This window comes from Piliocolobus tephrosceles, chromosome 11 (assembly GCF_002776525.5).
Source record: "Piliocolobus tephrosceles isolate RC106 chromosome 11, ASM277652v3, whole genome shotgun sequence".
NCBI classification, from domain to species: domain Eukaryota; kingdom Metazoa; phylum Chordata; class Mammalia; order Primates; family Cercopithecidae; genus Piliocolobus; species Piliocolobus tephrosceles.
The window spans coordinates 26514249-26529519 of NC_045444.1; the positions used below are offsets into that span (position 1 = coordinate 26514249).

The following is a 15271-nucleotide window of genomic DNA, read 5'->3' on the forward strand; positions in this document are numbered from 1 at the left end:
TGGACAAAAAGGAGCATTGTTTATTCTTCTTTATAGACAGGACTGAAAGGAAACAAGAAGAGTAGGCATATAGCAAAAGGCTTAAAACTGTCAGCTCTTGAGGTCAGGAGATAGAGACCATCCTGGCTAACATGGTGAAACCAGTCTCTACTAAAAATACAAAAAATTAGCTGGGCAAGGTGGTGGGCGCCTGTAGTCCCAGCTACTCATGAGGCTGAGGCAGGAGAATGGCATGAACCCAGGAGGCAGAACTTGCAGTGAGCTGAGATCTCACCACTGCACTCCAGCCTGGGCAACAGAGTGAGACTCCGTCTCAAAAAAACAACAACCACAAAAAAAAAAAAAAAAAAAACTGTCACTGGGAGGAATCAAGGAAAAATACAGGAGGCGCATAAGAAGAAAAATGCAAAATATTTTATTAATTTTCTGGCACATAAACAATGAACAGCTTGTCATATTATTTTCATCAGAAATAAGCAGAAGTATTCCATAGGGCTAGTGCCAGAAAGAAAAAAAAAAAAAAAAGACTGTGTTTAGAAATGTTTCATATAGAACCCATCGTATAATTCTAACAAAATCACTATACCATTATAGGATATTTTCGGTTCTAATAATCCAGATTGGTTTTCCACAATGATTAAATTCATCATTTTATTCTGTATTCACTGATACAACAATAGAGAAAGAAAACACAACAATCCAAAAATAGACAAGAATAATGTTTTGCCATTCACAGAAGCCCACAGAGAATTTTCATTACACAGCAGATCAGAACAGAGTATGATGCCACTGTCAAAGTTAAATCCACATGTGTGCCAGTCAGTTCTGTTACATTCTTCTGCTAAAGATCACTTGTCCTTAACTAATAACACTACTCTGGAACTTGATTTCAAAATGTATGCTGCTTATTCCAGTGGAATCTAGAGTGGAAGGTAGATGAGTCAGCACCAAACTATTGTAACTTTTGAAAAGGTAGTCAATCAAAAAAGGACACACTAAAAGTTATGATATTTTCTCAGTCATTCTTCCTAGCCACTTTTCCCCCATACTTAGAGACAAACAATGACAATAGTTTTCTTGTGAATTCTTCCAGAAATGTTTTTGTTATACAGAGAATACACTTTTACTTTCTTTTCACTTAAACAATATTACATGCTATGCCCACTCTTGCACTCCTTCACTTTCACTCAACATGTAATCACAGAGAAGTGTTCATGTCAGTGCATTATAATGACTTCCAAATCTGCAAGGCATTCTACTATACAGAAATATCATATTAGCACCTAGTGCCCTATTTTGTCCTATTTAGGTTATTTGCGACATTTATCTATTAAAAGCAATTTCATGGCAAACGAACATTTGAAAAGATACTCAAAATAATACATCATTAGGAAAATGCAAATTAAAACAATAATGAGATACAACTGTACACCTATCAGAGTGATGAAAATCTGGAACAGTGACAACACTAAAGGTGTGCAAGGATATAGAGCAACAGAAACTTTCATTCATCACAAGTGAATGAAGGCAAAATGGTACAACCACTTTGAAAGACAATATAGCCATTGCTTACAACTACTGAACATACTCTGACCCTACTATCCTGCAAATGCACTCCTTGGTCTTTATCCAAATAAATTAACAACTTATGTCTACTCAAAAGCCTGCATGTACGTATTTATAACTGTTTTATTCATAATTGCCGGAATTTGGAAACAAAGATGTCCTTCAGTGGGTGAACAGATTAAAAAATTGTGGTACAATGGAATATTATTCAAAGCTTAAAGAAATCTACTACCAAACCATGAAAAGATATGGAGGAAACTCAAGTGCATATTACAAGGTGAAAGAAGTCAATATGACAAGTCTACATACTATGTGATTTCAATGACATGACACTCTAGAAAAGGCAAAGCCATGGAGACAGTAAAAAGATAAGCAGCTTCCAGAAGGTAAGGGGGAGGGAAGAATAAATAGACAGAGTACAAAAGGTTTTTAGAGCAGTGAAATTATTCTGCTTGATACTATAATGATGGATACACGTCATCATATATTTGTCAAGATCCATAGAATATTCAACATCTAAAGTAAACCCTCATGTAAACCAGAGACTTTGGATGAGAAAGATGTGTCACTGTAGGTTCATTTATCATAACAAATGTACCATTCTGGTGCAGTATACTGACAGTAAAGAAAGCTGTGCATGTGAAGGTGGTGGGAGTATATAGGAAGTCTTGGTACTTTCTGCTCAATTTTGCTGTGAACCTAAAATTGTTCTAAAAAAGTCTATTTTTAAAAAAGTCATAAACATTTTGATATATAATACTACCCATTTTATTTAGTTAATACCTAGGAATCCAACCTATAAGTGATGTAAAGGACCTCTTCAAGGAGAACTACAAACCACTGCTCAGTGAAATAAAAGAGGGCACAAACAAATGGAAGAGCATACCATGCTCATGGATAGGAAGAATCAATATCGTGAAAATGGCCATACTGCCCAAGGTTATTTATAGATTCAATGCCATCCCCATTAAGCTACCAATGACTTTCTTCACAGAATTGGAAAAAAAAAAAAAAAAAAAAAAAACTGCTTTAAAGTTCATATGGAACCAAAAAAGAACCCTCATTGCCAAGACAATCCTAAGCCAATAGAACAAAGCTGGAAGCATCACGCTACCTGACTTCAGACTATACTACAAGGCTACAGTAACCAAAACAGCATGGTACTGGTACCAAAACAGAGATATAGACCAACGGAACAGAACAGAGCCCTCAGAAATAATAGCACACATCTACAGCCATCTGATCGTTGACAAACTTGACAAAAACAAGAAATGGGGAAAGGATTCCCTATTTAATAAATGGTTCTGGGAAAACTGGTTAGTCATAAGTAGAAAGCTGAAACTGGATCCTTTCCTTACTCCTTATACAAAAGTTAATTCAAGATGGATTAGAGACTTAAATGTTAGACCTAAAACCATAAAAACACTAGAAGAAAACCTAGGTAATACCATTCAGGACATAGGCATGGGCAAGGACTTCATGTCTAAAACACCAAAAGCAACGGCAACAAAAGAAAAAATTGACAAATGGGATCTCATTAAACTAAAGAGCTTCTGCACAGCAAAAGAAACTACCACCAGAGTGAACAGGCAACCTACAGAATGGGAGAACATTTTTGCAATCTACTCATCTGACAAAGGGCTAATATCCAGAACCTACAAAGAACTCAAACAAATTTACAAGAAAAAGACAAACAACCCCATCAAAAAGTGGGCAAAGGATATGAACAGACACTTCTCAAAAGAAGACATTCACATAGCCAACAGACACATGAAAAAATGTTCATCATCAGTAGCCATCAGAGAAATGCAAATCAAAACCACAATGAGATACCATCTCACACCAGTTAGAATGGCAATCATTAAAAAATCAGGAAACAACAGGTGCTGGAGAGGATGTGGAGAAATAGGAACAATTTTACACTGTTGGTGGGACTGTAAACTAGTTCAACCATTGTGGAAGACAGTGTGGCGATTCCTCAAGGATCTAGAACTAGAAATACCATGTGACCCAGCCATCCCATTACTGGGGATATACCCAAAGGATTATAAATGATGCTGCTATAAAGATACATGCACATGTATGTTTATTGCAGCACTATTCACAATAGCAAAGACTTGGAATCAACCCAAATGTCCATCAGTGACAGACTGGATTAAGAAAATGTGGCACATATACACTATGAAATACTATGCGGCCATAGAAAAAGATGAGTTTGTGTCCTTTGTAGGGATATGGATGCAGCTGGAAACCATCATTCTCAGCAAACTATCACAAGAACAGAAAACCAAACACTGCATGTTCTCACTCATAGGTGGGAACTGAACAATGAGATCACTTGGACACAGAAAGGGTGACATCACACACAGGGGCCTATTGTGGGGAGGTGGAAGGAGGGAGGGATAGCATTAGGAGATATACCTAATGTAAATGACGAGTTAATGGGTGCAGCATGCCAACATGGCACATGTATACATACGTAACAAACCTGCACGTTCTGCTCATGTACCCTAGAACTTAAAATATAATAATAAAAAAGTATGATTTCTTAATTAACCTACTGATTGTTTTGAACTATGATCCTAGTTTTCAAATACATTTTTAAAAATCATTCCACTCTAGATTTCTAATATTTTTTGTGTGTCGAGAATGCTTTTTGTAAATTGTCAATTATTTGAAACACTTTTAAGACTTCTTTGAAACCTAACATATGGTCAAATTTGAAAGAGTTTTCTATAACTTTGATGTACATGGAAGAGTATATATGTATTGGTTTGAGTTTATTAAACACATTTAATAAAGCTTTAAATAAATATCTTTGCACATCTCACTCCTCAAATGCATGAATATATCTATGTGATAAATTCCTAGAGATGGAATTGTGGGTAAAATTGGAGACAAATTGTAAACATTAAAATATATTGCTTTCCACAGAGGTTCACCAGTCTCCACTGAAAGCAAAGTGTCTACTTTCTCTACTCTCACCAACATGGGTATTACTGGGCTTATTTATTATCAATCAACTGATGTCGAAAGAATGCAATCCCACTGTGGTTTTGAACCACATTTTTCTTATAGGTGTTATGGATGGAATGTTTGTGTCCAGACCAAATTCATGTTGAAATCCTAATCCCCAATGTGATGGTATTGGGAGGACTGGGAGGTAATCAGTTATGAGAGTAGAACCCGCATATCATAAGAAGATTGCCATCTGCAAACCAGGAAGAGTGCCTTAGACAGACACCAGGTTTCCCAGTTCTTGATCTTGGACTTCTCAGTCTCTAGAACTGTGAGCAATAAATGTCTGTTGTTTAAACAACTCAGTTTATGATAATTTGTTATAGCAGCCTGAACTAAGATAGTCTCATTCTCCACCTTTTCTGTTGCAATTATTCTGCTTGTCATATCTGTGCTGAATTCTTAGTCATTTTAAGAGTAAAACTTTTCTCTTTTTCTTTTTGGAAGTCTCAACTTACTGAAACTTACTTTTCAGACATATAGCTTATTTTCATTTAATCATGAATAATTTATTTTGTAATGACTGATTTTGATGAGATAGTTTTCTTCATGTATGTTAAAATTCTGGTTTGTAATCTCATCTTGGATCAGAATTTTCATTTTTTTCTCTCTGACTTTTTGAGTTTACTTGTGCCTATCTACAAGCAATGCTGCTTCGACTTTGGCCCACCCCATTATTTCCAGCACTCTTGGTTCAAAAGTACAATTTATGTATTTTTTGTGTGAGATTCTATACTAAAACAATATTGGACTTATATCAGATTCGATCTCCAAGCCAGACAGAAGTTCAGCTTATTTGTCATGCCTGTGTCCTCCCATCTCTTTCGGCACAGGACTTCATTTAACTAACCATCACTGGCGGCAACTAGCAGTGATACATATATTTTTTTCAATTCTCCTTTCAAAAGCAAATGGAGTTTCTTTCCAGGTTCTGAATTCCAGTACTGCCTGCCTCCAGATCCCAGCTTCATGTGGGACAGCTTTATTTCTATTGACCATAAAATTTGAGTACCTGTTCATTTCTGCTAGCCTACTATCCAACCCAATAAGGTACTCAGCTTTAGCTCACCACTTGACACTGTGCTGTATTTCTGTTACTTAGAGATACATATTTTTTGTTCATAAGGCAGTATCTCCTTTATTTTATCCTGTTATATTTTATCATCACTTCCGTGTGTTGAGAAGTGAAAACAGAGAAGCAGAAAGTTCAGAGTGTAAACTTGAAGTCTCACCTTCACATGACTTCCTTTTTTATTGTCTTAATGACATTAGATTACTTGTGTGAATACACAACTATTTATTACTATCACTACTGATAAGCAATATATTATTTCTAACTTTTTACTATTAAAAATAAAATGGCTTATTGAATATCTTTGTGCATATATAACCTTATACAATCCTACTCTTCATTACATGAATTTCTAGAAGTAAGACAGAAGGATTAAATTTACATCCCTACAAACAGCTGCAGGGCCTATTTTCCTGGTACTTTGCCATCACTATGTAATATCAAACTTCTCTTTAATGTTTCTAATCTGAAGAATAGCATTTCTGAGTTTCTTTTCCATGACAGAGTGACTGAAAATACACTTCCGTTTTCCCCAGTTACAATACAACTGCTATTTGTTAGTCTGGAGTATAAGAGAACAGATGTGGCACAATGCACTTCTTGGTCAAAAATAGGTCCTTTGAGATTAGAAGTTCTTAAATGATGACTGTTGTATTGTACTTGAAGTTAGCTTTCATTCTCATGTTTATAGGAATATAAACACCGAATGTGCCTATGTTTTGAACACCAATAGATGACAATTTATGTATTAAAAAGCTATTCTAACTACTATATATAAATTAATTAGCCTGAAAACTTTTGAATGTTCAAACTAACATTTTAAAAATCTTTGAAAATAATCATGAACTCTGGATTGAACATTGTGGGTAAAGGTCTTGCAGCTTGTAAAACTGAGAATTTAAAATAAATGAAAAAATATCAAAAGGTTTGTAGATGAATACATATTTTAAACCATTGCTTATATTTGTGGTTCATTTTAACGACTGCAATGTTCACAGAAGTCTACCACAAATGTGACTTTGTAACTGTGCAACTCTTCCGAAGTTGGATAAATTGTGGTTTACTATATCCAAAACACAGATCAAATTAGAAGCAGATGGATAAATTATTAACTTTCACTTTTTTCTTTTAAAGTGAAACATATGTTTTATCACAGTTTCTTTTTACATTAAATTTTTGCTTACCTAAAAACTATTTGTTAGAAACATCTGATGTTTAATTAACAGCATTATTAAACAGATAATCCAAATCTCAAGTCACCACATATAAAAGTGTCTCAGAAAATTCAGTTCTCTAAAGATAACCAGCCTTCCTCATCATACTTCAGATTTATTTTTATGTTGAACCATATTCACAGGAAGTTGTTTTATAAGTGTTAATTGCAAAATATCAATACACATTTTAAAATAAATCACAAGCACTTAGAATATTCTGTTAAATTTACTTAACCATACTATGTATTATTTACATGCTTTGCCTGCAATTATTTTTTTCTCAACTGAAAGTTCAAACTAGTTTTTACTAACACATAGCTTTGAGAATTTACATTACTGTGAATCTCTTTATAATTTATTTATGTATAGAGAAATTGTAGCCTGGTTTTATGTTTTGCATCTAAATTTGCTTTAATAGCATATCCAAGTAGTTGAAACTCAGGATTTTCCATATTGGTTTATATTTTGTTTTAACAAAGCTTTGCCAGTTTCTTTTACCTAAGTTTTAAAAACTGTTAGCTGCTATATTTTAAGATTAATAGAATCAAGAAAATGCCAGAAGTTATATGGAGAAAATATACACAACCTATGCTTTGAAGTGTATTAACTCGAGCCAAATAATTGGCTCTTTGGCATTAGAATTGCCTTATTAAATAAAACCTATTTATGCCATCAATAATTCATTCGACAATAATTCATCTATTAATTTTCAATTAATACATGTTCCAAAAAGATCATTTCTAAACTTAAAATCACATTTTTTTCTAACAAAGTACCCTAAAATTATGAGTCTTTATGTAGCAATTGAAATGAGTCACATAATTGTGAAAAACATTGATGAAAAAAACATTTTGGAAACACAATTTCCTTGCTAGGAACAGGCCTCAGGAGTATGTATTTATCTATGCCTATGTTAGCTTGCATTTATTTTTCTTATTTCTTATTGGAATCCTTAATTGTAACCAAGAGGCATGTTTAAGAAAAGAAAGACAGTGCCTTATTATACCTTTAAATGCACATCAGCCATGTGGTTTTCACAGTGTTTTCTTATACCTTTTAGTTCTCATTTGTACTTTTTGTTAGAATATGTAAAAATAGGGAGCAAAATAAATCACTAAGAGCTCATGATTAGGCAACTGAAAAACAATTTCACATCAAAGAGAGATTCCAGAGATGATATCCTGAAATCTACAGAAAATTATTTCCATGGATTATTTGGAGGATGATACCAACCATTTCACAAATTACACCACAATAGCTCATTGTAATCTACTTTTCTCTAAACTTCAACACATCAGCTGGCATAAAGAGGGAAGAAAATAAGTTTATAATTTCAACTGGATTCCAGTATATATAGTAAAACATAGTAAAATATAAGATATTCTATTACTATGACTTCTCCATTTTGGTTTCCTATTTGTACACACACACGCACATGCACATGAAACCAAAATGGAACAGTCACAGTAATAGGGTATCTTTATAAAACACAATAATAGCCTCAGTGACTCTTGGATCAAAGCTTTAAATGGCAGCCAGTATCTTCGTCATAACGGAATTAAGCAATAGTACAGTAATATTTAGGAAATTAGTTGAAAATAAATACATATAATTCTGCCTTTCTTTTCTAAGTCATCTTCATTTAAATTTTAGGGTGAGGCGTTATCCACAGAAAGAGAAATGCTGCCAGCTGGTTTATCATACTTACCTCTCACTTGATTCTGAATTTCCAGATTCTGTATTCCAGATTGCCTGGTTTAAAATCCCAAATGTCAAATAAATAAATAAATAAATTCAAATAAAATCCTAAATCTGACATGTTGGCTCTGTGAGCGTGAGCAAGTTAAAAACTTCTCCTTGCCTCATGAATTCATGCAGAAAACAGTCATAGAATTATTCTGGCCCCATTGATAGTTCTCCCTAAACGTTAACTACTATTATTATACATGAGCACATCTACCAGAAATATAAGACTACTTTTTACAAAGTTGAGATACAGAGTCAAGATGGGCCAAAAGGATTCTACACTCAGGGAGCCCCAATAGAAGCCAAAAGCAATGTTCACTTACCTGTACTCCAACAGGAAAACTTGGTTTTGTGGTCACACAATCGCATGGTACCATTGCAAGCTTTTTCATCACTACCATCTTCACAATCTTTTTCTCCATCACAGCGCCACAGATCAGGAATGCAGTTACCATCAGGGTGGCATTGAAATTCATTTCCATTACAACCAGCAGGAGAATGAATCTCTTAATTTGAAATGAAGAAGAGAGAAGCAGAGGGGGGTAAGATAGGAGAGAAATTATGATTTTACTTGTTGGTTGTTTTTATTTCACATTTTTTTCTTTCTTCAGGCATTATTATAGTGCTAGAGAGAATACATTTTTACTTTAGATGGTTAATAGGTATAAATCTCTCTAGTATTTTCTAATTCATTTAAATAACATTAATAGTCAGAGAAAATGATGTTTCTTGCTTCCCCTAAAATTTCTGAAAGTACTATGTACATTAGAAAAGAAAAAGTAAGATAATTTGAGGATATTCTGTTGTGGTTTTTACTCATGTCTAAAGGACGAGATCTCTCAAGGGCTTTTCTCTAAGACACATAAATTAGGTTATACATTCTAATCTTAATGATAAGACCTTGGCTGATTTTCTTATCTTTCTCTAGGTAATTTCTTTCAAATTATTAAGAAGCAAATAACCAAAAACTAATAAGTACTTTCTGACTAACAAAATCTTTGAAAAATAGCATCCAAAATTCTGAGAAACAGATACAAAAAATCAGGTAATAAATATAACTTCTGGACATAGGACTTCAATTCTAGAATCAGAATAGACACTTAAATGTTAAGAATTTAATTTAATGAAATACTATACATTCAAATATATCAATTAATAATTTATAACAATGACCAGGCAACATTATTGCCCCAAATCTGGTGATTAAATATACAGGATAAATTCTGCAGGTAAACATAAATAAAAGTAAGAAAATATAAATGTTGGGATACAGATGTTTGGCAGTTTAACAATTGAATAACATGACTGAACTGCAGCTTATTAAAACTTGTGTTAACGTCTAATGATATATTAACCTGTATTTCCAAATACTATGGCAAATAAATATTTTAGTAGATATTTTTAGATCAAAGTTTTAATGTAACAAATTTATTGTGTACCTTGTATAGCTCTATCCAGCAATTAATATATAAGCTACCTATAGCAGCAATTGATCTTTATAATTATGATAAATTTGAAGCAGGTTCAAGTGAATTTCTCATTATTTATTGGACTGGTTTGGTAGATATCTATGGTTATAAATTAAGGTTAATCTAATGTCAAAGCTAATAACAACACTGATATCACCAAAGCAGTCATTTACTCTTTTGAGACTTCTATTTGTTCAGTGCGAATGCACCAACAGGGTTGACGTGAGAATTAAATTAGATACCTATAAAGGATTGATTCAACTACAAAGTTTTGTTGCTGTTATTTTCTATAGTATAAATGGTTTAGTTCTGTATTTTTTCTTTATTTAAAGACTTTCAGCAACTATAATCTGTCAAGTGATACAACACTATAAAGATGTGCAAGATGGACTTGACCATACATCCTAAATATTGCTAGTGCAGTAATGCTGAACCGACAAATAACCAAGGAGAAACAACTCTGTGTAAGCAAGGGTAAAGAAGTTCTGTTGGTCAAAACCATGAATTGTAATTTATAGAAAACCATTAGGACTAATTTTCAAAAGTGATCACTGCTAAGAACACATACAATTAGTAAAGCATTGAGTTTTGTCTTGCTTTAAATCCCCTTCCCAAAACAAAAACTTTATTTTTCTAGTATTCTAGCTATCTAATTCATTCTCACTTTGGACATACCATCTTTTATGGTTAGAAAAAGTTCTTGGTTTGCACACACACAATCAATCACACACAATCAATAAAATGGTAAAGTCTGTGCACAAGGGCAAGATATATATACAATGTGATATAGCAATTTCCCACCATATTTATTTAGCATCTGTAGAGTTCCCTATGTAGAAATATATTCATTGATTCAAACAAATGTATTTAGAAAATATCTGGAAAAAGAAAATGAGAAATAACAATGCAACAATAAAAAAGAAAAATCAATAAACGATATAGTATAGCAACTATTTTTATCATATTTACATCGTATTAGGTATTATATGTAACACAGAGATGATTTAAAGTATATTATGGGAGGATGTGCATAGGTTACATGCAAGCTCTACATCATTTCATATAAGAAACTTGAGCATTCTTGAATTTCGATATCTTTAGGGTCCTGAAACCAATCCCCAGTGGATATGGAGGGATGACTGTATGACATAGCTACTATAGTTGTAAAGAATTATTTGGGGACTGGTTTCATAAACAAGATATTGTGAAGTCTTTAAGCCTAGGCTATAACTTGAAAATCCTACGTTAGCTCAATATTCAGGAAGAAGAAAAGAGACAACTCAGATAGACCTCCAAGGCCCATTCAGCTCTGTGCATCATTTTATGGTGAAGAGGCCAGCTTCCATGCAGCAATGAAAGGGCTTTTTGTTCTTTTTTCCTTCTACTTAACTTTCCTCAAAAACAAAACAAAATATGCCTTGGCTCATCAGACTTTTATAGCCTACAGCATGAGCTCAACCAATAACATTTAAAAATTGTATTTCAGGTAATTGTCAGAAATTCCAAATATTTAATAAAGAATGGAAGATGTAATCTATTGATTTTTCTACATTCTCCAACATAAGAGTCAAAGACTGGCAGCTCATGTATTGAAACTGTTCCTCAGTATGTTCAATTTAACAAACACACTATTGGTCTTTTAAAAATCTGAGAATTTTCAGTAAAAACCTAGACTCTCCAGTACCTTGAAAATTAGGGAGAGTCTTGGGTTGGCATCCTTGCAAAGTTAACAACTGCTACCTGTATTATATGTGGCCAAACTCAGTTACATTAGCACCTTCCTTTTATAAATATCAAAGCAGAATCTTTGAGGAGAGAGAGTATGCTGTTATTGTGTAAGGCTTTTTCCATTTGCTTTGCTTGCTATTGTTTGATTTATTAATCTTTTTTTCTTCTTAAGCTACCCATGTCTAAACATCTGTATGCTGGCATAACATCTATTAAGGGTCACCACAAACAACTGTATTATAATAACATAAAACAAGGGTATAGTCCGAAGAAGAAAATACAATTTAATATTGTGAACTTTCAAACCTAAAGAGGATAACAATTTTCTTGATTTATTTGTGCTTCATAAGTTAATCCACTCATTTGTTTTCTTATTCTAAATAAATATTTACCTTATAAATTTAAATACAAATGTTATATTTACCTGGAGATTTTCTTTCTTTTTTTGAACCTTGGCCTCAAGAGATTCTCCCACCTCAGCCTCCCAAAGTGCTGGGATTCCAGGCGTGGAATCCCAGCTAATGAATGTGATTTTTAGGACTCATTTGCCTTTAAAAAAAATACCTAGGATTGGGTCTGTAGATTCAGAAACTTCATGAGTAGATTTTAGGGGATTTACAAAAGCTCAGAAATAATACATGATGCTTTTTATTGATATGCATTTTTTTCCTGTGTCAGAAAGTTAGAGCTTTTGACTCTCAAGGTGGTCTTCAACAGCAATGCCAAGACCTCACATTTCTCTGAGTGTTTATCTCCCATCGGTGTACCTTGCATGGATACGGCAGCCTAGATGGCATTCCATTTTGCTTATGCTTTACATTAATTACATTAGATTGAACCCAGTGGAAAAAGGACCAATCATCAGCTCCTTTTGATTAAAATTAAATAAATAGGTCAGGCACAGTGGCTCACACCTGTACTCCCAGCAATTTGAGAAGCCAAGGCAGATGGATCACCTGAGGTCAGAGTTCGAGACCAGCCTGTCCAACATGGTGAAACCCTGTCTCTACTAAAGATACAAAAATTAGTTAGGTGTGGTGGCTCATGCCGGCGATCCCCGTTACTTGGGAGGCTGAGGCATGAGAATCACTTGAACCCAGGAGGCAGAGATTGCAATGAGCCAAGATCGTACTACTGCACTCCAGCCTGGGGGACAGAGGGAGACTCTGTCTCAAATAAATAAATGGAATTGCCTATTGAAAGCATCCCATATTACAGAAATGATTAATTTTCCTGTAGTTATGCACATAAGTAGCAGAGATGAGATTCAAACCCACATAAATTTTAGAGTCTGCTCAGATTTATGATTGTACTATTTTTTAACTTCTTGTATGGTTTTTCTCATATAAAAACTCAAGAACAAAAATAGAATTCATTCATATAATCAAAAAGTATTTATAAACTCATTTTCATATTTAAATCATTGCTGTTCAGCCTGTTTGTTTTCTAATAAAATTTATCATTTATTTTATGCTATTGTAAGATCATGATAAAATTTGTTCTTTTACAAAAAGTTCAATACATTACCTGTTGTGTGAGGCAGACTAGTATCACAACATGGCAGGCATTTCTTTTTTGTTGTTTTTTTTGAGATGGAGTCTCGCTCTGTTGCCCAGGTTGGAGTGCAATGGTGCAATCTTGGCTCCATTGCAACCTCTGCCTCCTGGGTTCAAGCGATTCTCCCATCTCAGCCTCCCCAGAAGCTGGGACTAAATGCATCGCCATGATGCCTAGCTAATTTTTTTTTTTTTTTTGTAGAGGCGAGGTTTCATCATGTTGGCCAGGCTGGTCTCGAACTCCTGACCTCAGCTGATTCACCCACCTTGGCCTCTCAAAGTGATGGGATTACAGGCATAAGTCATTGTGCCCGGCTGGCAGGCAGTTTTTAGGCACTGAGATAGAGCAAAGAATAAGACAGAGACTTACTCTCAAAGTCCAGAGTGCTCACCACCACACCATGAAACCATCAGTTCAGACTTATTCTCATAAAACTTGAACATGAGCAAAGAAGGGAGCATATAGGCTTTTAATAAATAATTATACAAAAAATCAACTAAATTACTTAAGAAAGTCATAAGTGCTGTGAAGAAAATGGATGAGAGTAATATTATAAATAGTATAACAGAGAATAATAGACTGGTTACGCTGTGATAACAGATCAACACAAAATCGCTGCATCTTACAAATATATACAGCTTAATTATGGCTCATTTTACATATCTACTGTAGATCAGTGGGTGGGCTATCCCTGTGGTGGTCATTCAAAGACTCAAGCTGATGAATAAGAGACCAACTTGAATGTTTGCAGTTGGCAGGCGAGAGGGAAACGAGGGTTCTGGATGGTCTCATATCTGATGCAAAAGGAAGATATGTCATTTCTGATCACAATTCACTGACCAAACCTAGTCACGTAGCGTGGAGCCCCATCTTATTGGTCCCAGTCAACCACAAAGGTCCCAGGAAGTACAACCTTACCATAGGCCCAGAAAAGAGAATAAATAGAAATACATTGTCAATGTCATTGATGACTGCCATCAGGAATGACTTGATTATAGGAAAAATATTAAAAAGGGTGATAATAGAAGGTGACACTTGAGTGAGACCAAAATGATGGGAAAGAGCTAGGCATGAAGATGTTAGGACAAAAGCACACACAGAGGGAATAGCAATTGCAAAGACCTCAAAGCAGGAAAAAGTTTAATTTTTGCAGAAAAAGAAAATATATATAATGGTAGTGAACGGGTGAAAGGAGACCTGAGAGGTAGGTAGGGGTTGACTCTTGTAGAGATTTATCAAAAATTATGCTAAGATAAGATAAGCACAATAGGTATCTATTAGAGCTTTTGAAGCAGAGAAGTGATGGTGATATAATTTAATTTACATTGCTTAAAGTTTTTGTCAGCTGCTCTGTGAAAACACGGATTTTACAAGACTTGAGTAGAAGTAGAAAAACAAGATAAATGGGTTTCAGTGGAGTCCAGATGCAAAATGGAATGCATATTTTTTGCATTTGAAAAGATTTCAGAATAGTGATTATTCAAATAAGTAGGCTATGTAGGTAGTTACAAAGCAATGTCTTAAATGCTGTGGTATGAGAGAATGCCAGGAGAACACACAGAAGGGAAGACTGTCCTGGATTTGGGGATTTCATACTAGGCATTTCTATGACAGAAAATTAATCAGAGTGTTCTGGGTCAGAATTAAGAGTCAGGCAGGGGAAAAAGTTAAACATAACAAAAGATTTTCTGCACGAAGCCAGCAGTATTAATAAAATTTTGGGTAATGTGTGCGCAGAAGAGGGGAGAAAGAAAAAGCTAGATTGATGGACAAGGCCTAGATCTTGAAAGATCTTGTGTGTTGTGCTGAATGTCTTGGATATAACCTTACAGGCTTTTGGGAATCACAGAAAGGTTACAGCTAGATTTGGATGTAATCAGACTTGCAGTTAAGGTAGATCA

The 15271-nt window shown here is 34.4% G+C and overlaps 1 protein-coding gene across 1 annotated transcript in view; it reads right to left on the reverse strand.

The window, feature by feature from the left end:
* Positions 1-15271, reverse strand: part of LRP1B (LDL receptor related protein 1B) — a 1636277-nt gene that overhangs the window by 688366 nt on the left and 932640 nt on the right. Inside the window, exon 21 of the mRNA XM_026453105.1 lies at positions 8940-9122. Within this exon, the coding sequence (XP_026308890.1) occupies positions 8940-9122 (183 nt within the window). The remainder of the gene's footprint in view (positions 1-8939; positions 9123-15271) is intronic.